Raw genomic sequence first — 16,537 nt, forward strand, 5'->3', positions numbered from 1 at the left:
ATGTCTTGTACCCAAATCAGGTTGATTTGGTGTTGCCCCGAAAAATGTTAGGGAATAAGAGCACTAGGCTGTCCCCGGGTGACCAGGAAAGGAGACTAGAGGTTTTGATGAAGACAATTTTAAAAGCTCTCTCCAAACATATTCAGACTTATCTGATGTTCTGTTGTATCATGGACGCATCATATAGGTTCCATTTGCCTACCCCACTGCCCTGAAACCTCTGTGCTTAGAATAAATTATGCCAATTGATGGTAATTTACATTTACTACTTTTTTCAGGATTCTTATTTTTCCATTATGCCAAGTGCTAAATTGAATGTGTCTGCATTGTATATTAATGAGTAATTGCAATTAAAGATGGACACATGCCTCTGTGTGTCCATCTATGCATGAAGATGGCAGGAAAAAAAGGAAAGGTTTTTTAACTGATCACCCCACAGAAGCTATATTGTCGTATCACCTTCACCAAGATGAAGGCATGGGGTCTGGTTATTTGGATTCCTCTACTTTTTCTCTGAAGACAACTCCACTCGTGTTTTGATTCGGGAAGTGCACAAATCACGTTTTGAGACACAATGCAGAACACATCCTCCACCCCCTTTAAAGCGGAGGAGAGCAGGTGCATACTTGCTCCTTTGCCACTTGCCGCCACTTCCTGAATTGACAGCGCACCTCCCAGCTATTTTCACATGCCGGCGGCACTCTCCCCCAGCTGCCTCCACACGACACCGGCATGCACATGGCCTCCGCACATGCACAGCAGCCATTTGCATGGCCAGAAACCATGCAAATGGCCAACAGTTCATGCACGGAGGCCATGTGCATGCCAACATTGCATGGGGGCATCTGGGGGAGGGCGCCACCGGCTCGTGAAAATAGCTGGGAGGAACACCACCGATTCAGGGAGTGGCGGAGAAGAAGGTATGCACCTGCTCTCCTCTGTTTTAAAGGGGTGGGGCACGTGTTCCAAATTGGGTCTCGAAACATGATTCGTGCACATCCCTAGCCTTGATGTAGAAGTCGGTTAGTAGAGCCCAGGCGATGACATTGAATAGGAATGACATTGTGGATAAATGACCTGCTGATTGCACTGCAGCTGTCCCTCTTTATCAGAAGAACCTTATTAAACCTTTGCTTCCAAACCATGACAGTTGTCTTAGTCATGCCCAATTAAATAGCCATTCAGCAAGTGCAGAAGGAAGGAAAAAAACCCTACAGCAAACAAGTTGCTTTTTAATAAATAGGGCTCAGAGGGGTTTTGTTGTTGATTGTGGTACAAAAGTCCTTTGAAATAAGATTTCCTTAACATGGCTTCCTATTTTGGACCAGAATATCAGCCAGGCAGATACCTAAAAGGGCCATATCGCTTTGTCTGATCAGCACTCCAGTACTTCTTGCAGTGGAAATCAGTTTCTCTGTGAACTAGGATTCTCCTCTTTTACTTCTGAGTATGTAGCACTACAACAGTGGTAGCTCCCTATTGGTCTGTTAAAGCTGGATCTTGATTCTGTGTCCACATAGCAACGTCTGTTCGTGTTAATTGCCTCTGAAGTGTGATGACAAATAGTTAATGGACATTCTTTTAAAATGCCATAACTGTTTACCTTCTAACAGCAAATTCAAGTAATAACCTTGTACACGCCACATTATACGGTCTGTCTTTGACCTTCAGCTAAATCAGCAGTAAGATTCTCTAACCTAAAAAAATTCATTACTTGAAGATCTAAGATCTGCCAGCAGAGAGGGAGATGGAAGGATGCAAAAAACGGTGTACTTTGATACTGACTTGAGCATGTCAAAATTATGACATGTCTGGGTGGGTTCCTTCCACTGCCACTCGCACCCCCCCCCCAAATCTATATGTCTGACACCTGAGATTAATTCTGCCTCCCCACCCCACCCCCGCATCTCTTCCTAGCTTCGAGCAAAGAGGTTGTGTGTGTGACAAAAGGCCTGAAGAAAGGGTGGGGAAATTGCCATTCATCACTAATGGCATGATATACAATAACTAATAAGTGCCACAGTCCTGAAAGTCAGTAACAAATCTTGTTATTGGTTGTTCAGTGGGCAGACACAAGAGACAGGGCCTTTTCTGTAGTGGTACACAGCAGGAAGTGACTTGACTAGCAAGCCAGAGGTCGCGGGTTTGAATCCCCGCTGGTATGTTTCCCAGACTATGGGAAACACCTATATCGGGCAGCAGCAATATAAGAAGATGCTAAAAGGCATCATCTGATACTGCGTGGGAGGAGATAATGATAAACCCCTCCTGTATTCTACCAAAGACAACCACAGGGCTCTGTGGTCGCCTGGAGTCGACACCGACTCGACAGCACACTTTACATAAGTTTTGGAATGCCCTCCAAAAGCGAGATCTGATCTCCATCATTGCTTGGAGAGGAGAGCTGGTCTTGTGGTAGCAAGCATGACTTGTCCCCATAGCTTAGCAGGGTCTGCCCTGGTTGCATCTGAATGGGAGACTTGATGTGTGAGCACTGCAAGATATTCCCCTAAGGGGATGAAGCCGCTCTGGGAAGAGCAGAAGGTTTCAAGTTCCCTCCCTGGCTTCTCCAAGATAGGGCTTAGAGAGATTCCTGCCTGCAACCTTGGAGAAGCTGCTGCCAGTCTGTGAAGACAATACTGAGCTAGATAGACCAATGGTCTGACTCAGTATATGGCAGTTTCCTATGTGTTCCTATGTTCTTTTTCACAAGTCAGTTAGACCTACTGTACGTGTTTCAACAACATCCGGTTGTTGGTTTTTACAGATGTTGGTCTGGTGCTTGTCTGATGCTGCTGTTTTTTTATACTGTACTACCTATTTTGTATTCAAAGAGGTACCATAAAAATTGCCTATTTTATATAACATAAAGTGTCTTATATCATAAAATAAAAGGTATGGTATTGTTCTATATTTGCAGGCTGCTTTAAATAATTTGCATGGAAAAGCAGATAAAGTAAACATTATTTGAGATAAGTAAATCATAGTGGGGGAAGAGAGAGACTGTCTTGGGTACAAGATATAGCGCCTCCAGAAGTGGGAAAGCAATGATGCCCCTGGACCAGCACAGCAGCTTGAAGGAGCACACAAAATACCCTGCAGCTCAGCTATTTCACTTACTCACTGTCTCATTCCGTAGCCTCCAAATACAGAGCCTGGCATTCTTGGGTATGAGGCAAAAGCAGAGCCTCACTGAGGGAAGGGTAACAGCGTACTTGACAAGAGGCTCCTTGGCTCTGAGCAGTGTGTGTGAGTTCCATGTGTTTCCTTTTGCAAGTGCTGCATCCCGGCACCTCCTGACAAAGGCAGAATACAGGAGAGAATCCGTGCGGCATGAATGTCTTTGCCAGGGCAGGAGAAGGCGTTTGGCAGCAAGGAGTGCTGCCTGGTACTGTTTTAATGCACTCGTCAGAATTCATGCAGTGCTGCCACATTGCCAACGCGATTATGACCATTCTCTGCTCTCTCTCTTTTTGGCTTAGGTCGCACTGCGCAAGCGGTTGCAGTTCGAGCCAAGGCGTTTGGATTCAATGTGATCTTTTATGACCCATACCTGCAGGATGGCATAGAACGGTCCCTGGGAGTCCAGAGGGTCTACACACTCCAGGATCTGCTCTACCAGAGTGACTGTGTGTCATTACACTGTAACCTCAATGAACATAATCACCACCTTATCAATGACTTTACGATTAAGCAGGTAATTTTAAACGGAGTAGGATCATCTTCTTGGCTCCAACCTCAGCCTAGGAATGTGTGGCTGTGGGGTGCTGCAGTGCCTGCTGGCACAGTGCTAATACCAAGCAGATGCAAATAGTAATCGTATGTATTTTTACCTTTGGGATAGTTGAGAGTTATAGCTAATTGTCCATCTGTCCTCTGCCCATTATACATCAGGTGACACCACTTTAGCAGGCCAGTTTAATGCACTCAGTAAATTACAGATAGCAGCCTAATGTTGCGTAATGTGACAAACCTAAGACTCTTTTTTTTTTTTTTTTTTTGGCTCCTTACCGGAATAAGACTGATGTACAACAGCGGGCCTTCTAATAACATTACACTATGAGGAAGTGGACCGGTTGTTAGTAAGCAAGCGTAGGAGCCTTTTCTCCAGCTTTTGCCAATTCTAACCTTCCTCTCGTTTGGAACCATGTGTTTTGCCATAATATGAGGATGCTATCACATATAGTCCCAGTCTGGGCAAGAACAAGTTCCGTTTCCTGGACAGGTTCAAGGACAATGGTAGCTTAGATGATTGTAAAAATCAGATGTTAACTTGTCCATTTGCTGGCATAAAACTCCGCCTCCGGTTGTCTCATCCCTAGTTGACCAAGGGTTCTCTGGAAATATCTTTCAAGTGCAGCCAATTCCTCTTGTTTTAAATAACAGCTGAAGGATCTACACGGATCTGCTCCTCCCCTGTCAGCATCCTCGTGTGCTTTGCTGCAGCAGTTACCTTGATTATCTCCATTCTATGCAAGGAACACATTGATAAGTTTTTCCCCCCTCCATATTTTTATACCACCCACAACTCACATCTCTGGGTGGTATACAACAAGCAACAAACAGAAAAAGTTAAAACATTAGTTAAAACAAAATAAATGATACCATAAAAGTTAAAACATTACAACAATTTGAATGTTAAAACCACATTTTAAAACAATGTTGAAACTATTTAAATAATATTTAATTAAATGCCTGGGTGGATAGATGTGTCTTTAAAGACTTTTTAAAAGTTGTCAGAGATGGGAAGGCTCCTATTTCAACAAGGAGCATGTTCCAAAGCTTTGGGGCAGAAGCAGAGAAGGTCTGTCCCCAAGTTGACAGACGAATCAGTGTCAACTGCAGACGGACCTGTCCTGATGATCTCAATGGGTGGTGGGGTTCATGAAGAAGACGTTCTCTTAAATACCCAGGGCCCAAGCCGCTTAGGGCTTTATAGGTTATAACCAGCACCTTGTATTTTGCCCAGAAACTTATCAGCAGCCAGTGTAGATTTTTCAGTATAGGAGTGATATGGTCTCTCCAAGATGACCCTGAGATCAACCTGGCTGCTACATTCTGAACCAGCTGTAGTTTCCGGAATACACACAAGGGCAGTCCCACATAGAGTGCATTGCAGTAATCCAGTCTGGAGGTTACCAGTATATGTACCACTGTTCTGAGGTCATTTATCACAAGAGACAGACGCAGCTGGTGTATCAGCCAAAGCTGATAGAAGGGACTTCTGGCCACTGCCTCAACCTGGGACACCAGGGAGAGGCTTGGATCCAGAAGCACCTCCAGACTACGTACCTGCTCCTTCTGGGGAAGTGTAACCCCATCCAGAACAGGCAGATCAAACTCATCTCCCAAGTTGCACATGGTGACTTGGTACAAATGCTGTGTGGCAGTATTTAGTTATCTAATAAAGCACCTTAGAGCCTCCAAAAGCATTGGGTTAAAAAGGTAATGCTTCCAGAGAACAATATTTTACTATTGGGTGTGACAAAGACATCATAACAAAGAGGCTGTTGATGATTTTAACATATATAATGCCAGACAGTTGTTTGTAGGCCCAAACTGGTAATTGTTTCCCCAGTGTATGTATCAAATTGCGGGCTCTTAAATATTATGTCCCTGGAGCACCTAATATTGGGCATCACTATTACTGTCTTGAGCACACAATACCACTTGTGCCATTGTATTACTGGTCTCATCCAGACACAGAAATGCTCCTGCTATGGTAGGAATGCTGCTGTGGAACATAGGAAGCTGCCATATGCTGAGTCAGACCATTGGTCCATCTAGTTCAGTATTGTCTACACAGACTGGCAGTGGCTTCTCCAAGCTTGCTGGCAGGAGTCTCTCTCAGCCCTATCTTGGAGATGCCAGGGAGGGAACTTGGAATATCAGAACCCTTCCTGAGCCTCCGAAAAGGCCTCTGAAATCAGAAGAAGTGGTTCCATGCATGTCTTTCCCTTCAGTGAAGGTTCTCAACCTTGCCTTCCCTCATCCACAGCCACAGTGGCCACCGTTGGGGAGCCCTGCCCTAGGATATGTGCTCAGAAGATGCTGGCAAAGTGCAGAGGATGCAACTTCAGCTATAGAGGGGAGTAGTTGCAAAGCAATGCTTATGTGGAACCACAATATGATCATGCTGAATAGTTGCCTCTTTCTTCCTGTTTCCCATCAGATGAGGCAGGGAGCATTTTTGGTAAACACAGCACGCGGTGGTCTGGTGGATGAAAAGGCCTTAACTCAAGCCCTGAAGGAAGGAAGGATACGAGGGGCAGCACTAGATGTACACGAGTCAGAACCATTTAGGTAAGCTTGGTTTTATTCATAGTGTCTTGCGTCTGAATCCTGCCTATGCCCAAAAACTCTAGGCAGTTTCTGCCCATATAAACATGAAGCACTATTGCCTCCGGTGTTAGACTCCTGGGGCAGGTATTTTACATATGTTTTGGTCATGTGCACTTAAAACAGGTGGCCCTCATTATCCGCGGTTTTAAAAATAGGCAACATTCACCTAGCCTGGGCAAATGGGTGGCCAGAAATGACTTCCAATGTCATTTCCAGACACCATTTTGCAGGATGGAACCTCTTTTTTAAAAATCCTGCAATTTTTCACAGAAAATCAGATAAATTTGGGCGTTTGGGGGGCATTGCTGGAGAGCCTCGTACAGTACTTTATTTCACTTATTTCTGCCTCCTCCCCACTTTTTTCACTTTTTTTTTTAACCTCAAGGAACCTAAACCCCCAGTTCCCATTGACATGTGGTTTCGTTATCCGCAGTTTCGTTATCTGCAGTTGTAGGCCAGAATGGATCCCTGCAGATAACAAGGGCCACCTATATTAACTTTCAAAAAGACACGATATCAATAATTAACAAAATGACAGGCTATAATTTAACTAATGATCCAAAGGTAAGTCTTTTTGGCTATATAAAGAGAAGTATTGAAAATGGTTATAGAAATGATCATTAACAGCAGCAAGAATCTGTATTGCAAAAGCATGGAAAAAAGTAACACCCCCAACAAAATTAAACTGGTTTAAAATATACTTAAAACATGGTTTTTCTTAGAAAATTAACATACTATAAGTATTCTAGGGATGAGAATACAATAAATAAATTGGTGTCCAGGAACTGTTTTTATATAGGAGCAGGGAGACTCTCTGTTTCTTTTGGAGCAAGCTTTTAGGTGGAAATTTTGAACATTCTTATTTGGATATTGAATATCCAGTATCCAATATTCAATATTTGAATATTGAACATTCTTATTTGGAGTATGCAGATACACTATTCTGCCATTCTTAGCTGATCTTAGATTTTCCTTTCTGTCTTATTCAAGAGCTGTTTTACAAAATGACTTGGAGATGATTTGTCTAATGGACTGCATTTTATTCACATGTGCCTCATTCACATATAAAGGGGTGGGTGGGGGACTTGCACAGTAACAATATCATATGTGCACCGTTCAAACAGGAACACATTCAGAGAAGAACTTGTTAAATACTGAACCTGGCTGTCTTTTAAAAACAGTTGTTGCTGTTAAGTATAGGGCTGGCAATAATTCTGCAAAGGGTCACTAGCCCCATTTCATCTCTGAATCTCATCTGAATTGCTTTTAGTCCAGATGAGAATCCGAGGTGAAATAGGGCTAGTGACCCATTTCAACTCAGGCCCTGAAAGCACTAATGTATGTAACATCTGGAATCGCCCATACTGTTGGATTCAAAATGGCGTTTTGAATAAACCTACATTGCAGTCTAGTTTAGTCCTTCAAATTCAGTTCCTACTCAGATGCTATTAGAAGGATACAACAGAAGGAATAAAGATAGGTGCAAAGTATTGAGTCTTGTAAAAAGCACAGTCAGGAGAGGACATACATCATGTCCAGCAGAATCTGGACTAGGGATGTTTTACTATGCCAAAATATACTTTTTAAAATCTCTTAACAGAGAGGGTGTTTGCTGTTTTTAAGCCCTGTAGCCTTTTAGCCCAGATGCACATCTGGCCTACTAAACTTAATAGCCAAAACCACTGTAAAGGGATGAACTGGATGTCTATGTGACAGCATTTATTCATGAATCTTAATTTTTACCTTGATCTGTCTGTTTGCCTGCCTTTCTTTCTCACTCTTCTCTAGCTTTGCTCAAGGGCCACTGAAAGATGCTCCTAATTTAATTTGTACACCACACACCGCTTGGTACAGTGAACAGGCTTCACTAGAGATGAGAGAAGCCGCAGCGACAGAGATACGCCGCGCTATCACAGGTACCACAACTCGCTTGCCCTTGGGCCACTTGAAAAACCTAATGGTCCCCATTAGGAGGCTGCCAAAAAGTACTTACTCATGCCAGTGCTCTGTATGGCAGGTATTGCATTTAAAAGGCAAGTTCTCCTATGCATGGTGTCTCCGTGCCAGCATTGTGTCTCCCCAGCAGTGGTTGCACATGCACTGCATTCCAGCACATTGGGCACTGGGGCAGGGCAAACTCAGCTTCCTGCAGCTTGTCGTTACTGGTCACCCTGCTGATTAGGTAGAGTGTCCAAGTGGATTTGTGAGCATAGTGCTGGGAAGGACAACTGGTGGCTGGTCTGCTGGCTGGCTCTAGCCATTCAAATCAACCCTGGCAGTTGTGTCAGAACAGAACAATTGTCCACATCCATTTGTCTTCCACCAGCCACCACTGAATGGGAGGCTGCAAATGCCCGGGGTTAACCAGCTACTCTCCCCTATGTTGGCCGATCAGGCCCAATGCCAACCATGCTGAGTCATGAGCCGGTGTGGAGCTATCCCAATTCTATTGAGCAGAACTGTAAGGCAGGCCTGTTCTCTCTGGCATGGGGCAGCATAGCCACATCAGCTCCATGACATCATCTCTGCAGTATGTCGAGCATGGAGTTGGGGCTGAGTACCAACAGGTGCGTGCTGCCCAGTAGATTCAGATTGTGAAGGCAGGTGACAGCCAGGGGTTGGTGGGGGCATCCTCAAACATTGCCTCAGGGCCACTTCCAAACTTGCTACACCCCCATCTTCAACAAGTGCAGGTGGGAGGCAAAGGTTTTTACAGTACTATATTTCAGATAAAAGAATTTCCCCAAATGCTTTTAAAGAATAACCAAAATCCACCCTGCAATTCTGTAAGCAAGAATGAATTTCAGCAATGAGCTAAACACACATTCTAAAATTTCTCTGGAGATACCTTTGTATAACATGCAAGTACAGGAGAACCTCAGTATTTGCGGAGGTTCCGTTCCACAATTGTAACATGGACATGGAAAACCCAAATATTGAGGCTTGGGTGAATGGGGAATTGGGGGTTAGGTTCCCAGTCGCCGGGAAAATAAGTAAAACATGCCAATTTGGGGCAAAAAAAAAAATTGGGGAAACTCTTTACCATGCTTTGCTGCTCTCTCCGCATCACATTGTGCCCCTGGAATGCCCGAAAATTGGCCGAAAACCACCATTTGGGGGGTTGGGGATGAGAACAAGAGCCATTTTGTGGCTTCAAGAAACAAAATGGCAGCCGGAAATGACCTCCACGGTCATTTCCTGCCACCTCTGACTTGTGGATACACGAGGTTGACGTTTTTTTAATTTCCACATATGCTGAGGTCAGGTATCTTTTTCCCGACCGCAAATATGCAATTCTACGGATATCAAATCCACGTATAATGAGGTTTGCCTGTATTGAAGTTATTTAACAGTATTAAGGCATGTAAGGCATCCTCCACAGAAAACCAAGCATATTTATTCTATCAAGACATTATTGAAAATTCTGAGATAACATCTCCAGAAGTATCCCATGGCTTGAAGACCCTGTAATAAAGGAACAATAGATTATTTGGGGGGTTTTTATGGAAAGCTTTGGCTAGCCAGAGCTGTTACAAAAATCTACAATGGCACTTTATTCTGAATATCATTCTTTCTACCCTAGCACCCCACCATAGCAATCAGAGTATAAATTGGCAAGTCCTTTGTTGTTCGTTCCATACCAATAAGACAGATTGTGCCTGACCCCATTTTGAATTTGAATCTTTACCTCAGGTCGCATCCCTGAAAGCCTTCGAAACTGTGTGAACAAGGAATTCTTTGTCACAACAGCTCCTTGGTCAGTAATAGATCAGCAAGCAATTCATCCAGAGCTCAATGGTGCCACATACAGGTAAGATAGGGAAATGTTTTTTAAAAGCATTCAGAGAAATCAAGAAAAATAGAATTTCAACAAGAAATAGAACAACAACAGAAATAAAATTTCAGCAAGAATGAATCTCAACAATGAGCTGAACACACACTCTAAAATTCATCTGAAAACATCTTTGTATAAGATGCAAGTATCAAAGCCACTCAATAGTGGAATATCAAGGCCCTCTCCACAGAAGACACTTCTTTATCGTATCAAGACATTCTCGATAGTTCTGAGATCACATCTCCCAAAGCAGACCCTGTAATAAAGGCACTATAGATTCACTTTGTATTCTCTGAAAGACCTTTGAAGAGTTTCCATTTAGTCTTACTAGTTTACCCACTTAAACCTTGCCACCTCCGCATGATATAAGGAGCTGAGGGATGACAACTTAATCAACTCAGTTCCTCAGTTAGAGTCTTGAAAGGCTTTTTGCAGAGGTAGGAGTGGAACTAACTTAAATATATGTAACTAACTTAAATATATGTACCAGATATTGATACATTTTTAACCTGGTACAGAGGGAAAGCTAGAATATGAATTCATTTAAAACTATAGGAAGAACACACATGTAGTATTAAGAGGCAACATCTTATATATGTTTAGTTCTAAAAAAACTGTGGAAGTTGGAAAATATGTCACAGTAGTGTTAATTGGTCCCTAGAGCCTTCACAAAGTCCTTTTAAGGGACCTTTCAGACAACTGTTTTATTGTGCAATAAATGTGAATTGTTAATAGGAACCTAGGAAGCTGCCGTATACCGAGTCAGACCATTGGTCCATCTAGCTCAGTATTGTCTACACAGACTGGCAGCGGCTTCTCCAAGGTTGCAGGCAGGAATCTCTCCCAGCCTATCTTGGCCTATGCCTGTGACTACATTTTCGGGCAAGGGTGATACAGATGCTTGTTATCCGTGGTTTTGTGGGTTGCGGTTTCATGTATTTGCAGATGGATTGTAGAGACCCAATTTCTTTATTTGCAGCATGAAATATAGGCAATTTCCACCTATCTGCGGTTCCTGAGTGGCTGGAATTGACTTTCAGTGTCATTTCTGGGAGCCATTGTGTGGCTCTTTTTTGTGTGTTTTTTAAAAAAGATTTTAATCAAACAACAATATTCTTGGAGACCTGGAGAACAAAGTACTATGCTTTTCTACCCTTATCTCTGCCCTCAACCTGCTTTTTTAGTGTTTTTCTAAGCTAACGGAACCTTACCCCCCCCCCATTGCACATAGACTCAAGGTCTCATCATTCATGATTCTGTTACCCACGGAAATTGGTGGAAACAGAACCACTCTCCACCCCCATTCCTGTACCCTTTTGTGGATGTTTTAAATTGCCTGTAATTCTTTAAAGCCCTTGGAAGATATGCACTCCCTTGCAGTAGCTGTCAAACACCAGAGCATTCATGCAGTACTCTTTTTTTAAAAAGAAAGAAAAACACCAGAAAATGGACAAGCATCTGCAAGTCAGTTTGTTTCCCATCAGTTTAAATAACCTGTCATCAATCCTGATGATACAGGGTATGATCCTTCCCTCTGGGAACCCTGTTTGCTCAGTGGAGCCTCTTTTCTTTCTTCTCTGCCTTCCACTCCAGTTCGTGTGTGCTCTCTCTCTCTCGGTACAAAGTGGCAGTCAGGACAATTTGCACATGCCCCTCTCATTCCCAGTCAAGTCACTTAAGTTCTATGTGCACCAAGAGAGGCTAGTGGAGAAACAGAGCTTGGTTGCATACAGGGAAGTATAGTCCGTTTTCATGATCAGACATTTGGAGAACTAGAATTGCTACTTATCTAAGTGACTAATTGCAGAGGGATAACCATGTTATTCTGTTACAGTAGCAGTTATCAAACATTTTGATAGTGTGACTACCTGAAATATATAGTTATGCCCTGCCCCGCGCATGGTTAAAACTCATGTTCAAAAATTAGTTTTAGGTTCTTTAGTCGAGGGGCCAAAGATCCTCTCAGGAACTCTCTTCTGGCCCATCAGCTAAAGAAGTGCTGTTGCAGTGCCTGCCCTGGGCTTTGTATGTGGCAGAGGAACCAGGTGGCCACTGGCTGCTGTCTGCCTCCCATGATCCTGACTGACCCCACACCTTGGGAAACGTTGGGTAAATCGTCTGTCTCCCAACAGTCCTTCCTGACTTGGAAGGACTGTCGCCCTAGATCCAGACTTTAAGGTACTACAAGTTTCTTGTTTCTGGTTTTCAAAGGTGAACAGATTAATTGTGACTTTAGCTTTCATGAAGCGGACTCTAGTTCATGAAAGCTAAAGTTTGCGGTTTCTTTCTATCTATCTGTGTGTGTGTGTGTGTGTGTGTGTGTGTGTGTGTGTGTGTGTGTGTGTAAAAAAAAATATATATATATAGGCGGTATACATAATACAAATTACAAAATAAAAATAAAACACAACACACTTTCACAGAATAAAAACAAATTAAGAACTATTCACAGAATAAAGCAATTAAAACACTTTCACAGAGTAAAACAAATAGTTTAAAATTAGTTTTAATTAAGCGCCTTAGAAAACAAGTGTGTCTTAAGGGTCTTTTTAAAAGCAGTCAGAGATGAAGAAGCTCTTATTTTGATAGAGGGTGCATTCTAAAGCCCTGGGGTAGCCACAGAGAAAGTCCAGCCCAGAGATGTCACGAAACAAGCTGGCAGCAATTGTCACCTGAACTCCCCACATGATCATTATAGGTGGCAGGATTCATGACAAAGGAGGCGCTATCTTAAGTACCCTAGACCTAAGCCGTTCAGGATTCTATAGGTAAAAACCAGTACTTTGTATTTTGCTCAGAAACATATCACCAGCCAGTGCAGTTCTTTTAAAATCAGTGTTATATGGTCCCAGAGACCAACCTGGCTGCTTCTGACGATTCTGACGATTCTGTAGTTTCTAGACTACATACAAAAAGTTTGTTGTAGTTTCTAGACTACATACAAAAGCAGCCCCACATAGAATTCATTACAGTAGTTAAGCATGGAGGTTACCAGCATATGTGCTACTGTTTTAAGGTCATTTAAAAATATGTGATTTTAATGGAATTTTACTGTATTTTAACTTTTGTAAACCACATTGGGGTGCTTTATGAAAGGCAGAATAAAAATTGAACAATAAATAAAATAAAATATATAAATTTATCTCCAGAAATGGGTGTAGCTGACATATCAGCCGAAGATGATAAAAAGTGCTCCTGGGTCCCCAGACCCTCTCCAATAATCTGATTGTTAGATTTTAAAAGCTGGCCAAGAGAGCTGGAGTTAGGATGCACAGTCCAAAACAGCTCGTCCACATCCTCAGGAGTCACAGACGGAAAGTGATCCAGTCTGACCACCAGTGTTCCCTCTGACAGGGATTCCCAGATGTTGCTGACTACTACTACTCAGAATCCCCAGCCAAAGGCCACTGCAGCTGGGGATGCTGGGAGTTGTAGTCAACAACATCTGGGAATCCCTGTTAGCGGGAACAGTGCGGACCACATTTATGTCTCCAAGGCACCTTAAGACCTGGTTCAGAAGTAAAATAAACCATGGTTTGTTGTATGAGCTGGCATCAGCCTTGGCTCAGATTTCCTCACAGTTTAGAAACAGTTAAGCTTCCTTTGGCAGTTTTGAAAAAACAAATTTTTCAATTTGATCTGAATGGAAAACTGGTTTGTACAAACCAGCTACTTAATAGACAGAATATCCAACCACGTGGTCTAATATGGGGCTGCACAATGCCAGGATCCTGAACATTTAAACTTTCATTATGATATAATCAGATTTCTTGCCTTGATGGCTGTGAATCTAGCGCTGGAATTAGGCATGCACTACCTCAAAACCAAGTGGGGAGGCTCAGTAGGATCTCCAGCAGATAATGCTCCTCTAGCGCTTTGCTGCTCCTCTGATTCAAACAGTAAATTCTGCCAATATATGTTAATTTGCTTAGTGTGTGTAATTTTATACAGGCTGCAGAACTTTCCCTTGCACAGAGTACACACTGCCCATTCTTCTGTTTTAAAGGCTACCAGTGGTTCCCAACCTATTTTTAAACTTCAACTCAATTCCCAGCATCCTCAGCTACAATTTAGTGTGGCTGGGGATGCTGGGAGTTGCAGTTCAGCACATCTGGAGGATCCTAGTTGGGAACCACTGGGCTAATCTATTGAACTGATTTGCATCTTTAAGGAGTGGGACTAACTGGCCACAAAGCTACTCCTGTAAACGTTGCTACCCCATAAATGCCATGCATTGGCTCAAAAGAAGTGCGAGATGGCTTCTAGCTGTGCACAGGAGTTTTTCAGCTAGCTCCTCCTGCCATCAGCCCCTCACATCAGTCAAGACGTCTTCCAAAAGCAGTGCTTAGTGTAATACAGATAGTGGTCACCAGATAGCAAGTCAGTCATTTTGATGTGTTCATGTGGATGTGCTTTCAGAGAGTGCCCATATTTTTCTATATAAAATGTGGTATGAAAAATCAATAAGCCACACAAAAGTGCTTAACTTCAGCTGGATTGTATCTTAAGTCCCATTGATTTCAGTGGGAAAGCATTACATGCTTAATTCTTCCTTTACAATCAATGGGACTTAAAGTGCTTAACTTTGCTAGATTACACCTATAGATAGGATTCTACCTTTCCACTAGGAGCAACTCAACACACCTCTAAAAAGATTACCCTCTCTGCTTAATAAAAAAGCTTCACTTCTTAAGAGTGGGCTACCAGTTGCTTCATTCCTAAAAAAAAGATTAGCTGTACAGATCAACTATCGCAAAAGCTTAGTCATACAGGTGTAACTTTCCAAATGCTGCTCTTATGGAGTGGTCATGAAGCTGGTTTTCAAGCCAAGTTCAAAACTTAGATTTTCCAGTTACTGATACTATAACGGCCACAGAAAAGATTTTGTTTCCCCATAATTATTCACCATGTGAATGGAATTTTATCTTTTCACTGCTAAGTCTTAATATAATGAGGATGCCTTGTTGAAGTTAAGAGCTGAAATACATACTTAGTGCAATACTTAATGAAATACATACTTAGTGCAATACTTAATACTTAATGTATGCTGCTCATGGTGGGCTCTGGATCTTCTGGTTTAAGGGTGGCCATTCTCTTGCATGTGACAGGATTAGCAAAATGAAGCTGGATGTACCAGTCTACTATAGCCCTCAATTCTGTTGTGCAAAATTTAGGTTTCGGAAAGCTCAAGCCAGCTGGGCTGATGTTTCGGTCTTAAAGAGCACAGCCAACTTACGTTCTAGGGCTGTGCAAAGCAGCACTGATTCAATTCAGGAGCCACTGCTGCACTTTTGTGGGTTCCCAGTTCACTTCAGCCCAAACTGAAGCAAACAGTTAGGGGTGTGCATGGAACTGGCAGAGGGTGGGTGAAAGGTGGGGAGGGCATACCTTTAAGGGTGAGGGAGGATGCCCTTACCCCTCCCACCTCATTTCCCCCGCCTGCACTCCATTTTAAAAGTATCCATAGGGGCGGCAGCATACCTCCCTGCCGCCCCATGCCCTTTGGCCGGAAGTAACAGGAATTACCCGGAACGCGTGCGCATGTGAGTAAGCGTGACATGCAAGTGCGCGCAGCATGAGCACATGTGCCAGGTACTTCCTGTTACTTCCAGTCAGAGGGGACGGGGCAGCAGGGAGGTACACTACTGCACCGATTGATACTTTTAAAATGGAGCACCGGTGGAGAGAACACGTTGGGGGGTAAGGGCACCCTCCCCTTACCTTAAGTATGCCCCTTAAGGACTTAAAGGTATGTCCCCCTGCCTTCGTACCAGTCAAACAGCTGGTTGTTCGAACTGGTTCGCAGGCCCTTAAAAGGGCCTCCAAATGGGTTCGTGCACATCCCTATAGTTGCTTTCATTTGTGGCTGAAACTTTGCATCCTGCCTTTGCTGCTCCTGTATCAAAAATCAAGCAACATCTTCCACTGTTGCACTTTTTAAATAGTCAGGAGATTTGATGCAGGGTGTTATCTATATGCAGAATCCAAATAAGGCTCAGGCCCGAAATGGTTTAGATCTGCCTGTTCTGGATAGGATCACATCACCCCTGAAAGAGTACTAGCTTGGGAGTAGCTAGATCCAAAACTTTCTCAGGTTGAGGCAGTGGCCAGGAGCACCTTTTATCAGCTTCAGCTGATACATCAGCTACAGCCATTTCTGTAGGTAAATGGCATTAAAACAGTGGTACACACACTGGTAACTTCCAGGCTTGAATACTGTAATTTACTTTACATGGGGCTGCCTTTATATGTAGTCCAGAAACTACAACTGGTACAATTGTCAGCAGCCAGACTTGACTCCAGGCAACCCAAAGGAACTATATAACATAGATTTTTAAAGCATTGCACTAGATTTTTAGG

At 43.1% G+C, this 16,537-nt stretch overlaps 1 protein-coding gene across 7 annotated transcripts in view; it reads left to right on the forward strand.

Annotated features, from left to right (window-relative positions):
• The window catches only part of CTBP2 (C-terminal binding protein 2), a 305,305-nt gene that overhangs the window by 285,892 nt on the left and 2,876 nt on the right, over nt 1-16,537 (forward strand). For all 7 annotated transcript variants that reach the window (XM_053312945.1, XM_053312946.1, XM_053312944.1 and 4 more), the window contains 4 exons: nt 3,483-3,697; nt 6,173-6,303; nt 8,131-8,258; nt 10,036-10,153. In XM_053312945.1, the coding sequence (XP_053168920.1) occupies nt 3,483-3,697; nt 6,173-6,303; nt 8,131-8,258; nt 10,036-10,153 (592 nt within the window). The remainder of the gene's footprint in view (nt 1-3,482; nt 3,698-6,172; nt 6,304-8,130; nt 8,259-10,035; nt 10,154-16,537) is intronic.

This window comes from Hemicordylus capensis, chromosome 3 (genome assembly GCF_027244095.1).
Source record: "Hemicordylus capensis ecotype Gifberg chromosome 3, rHemCap1.1.pri, whole genome shotgun sequence".
Taxonomy (NCBI): domain Eukaryota; kingdom Metazoa; phylum Chordata; class Lepidosauria; order Squamata; family Cordylidae; genus Hemicordylus; species Hemicordylus capensis.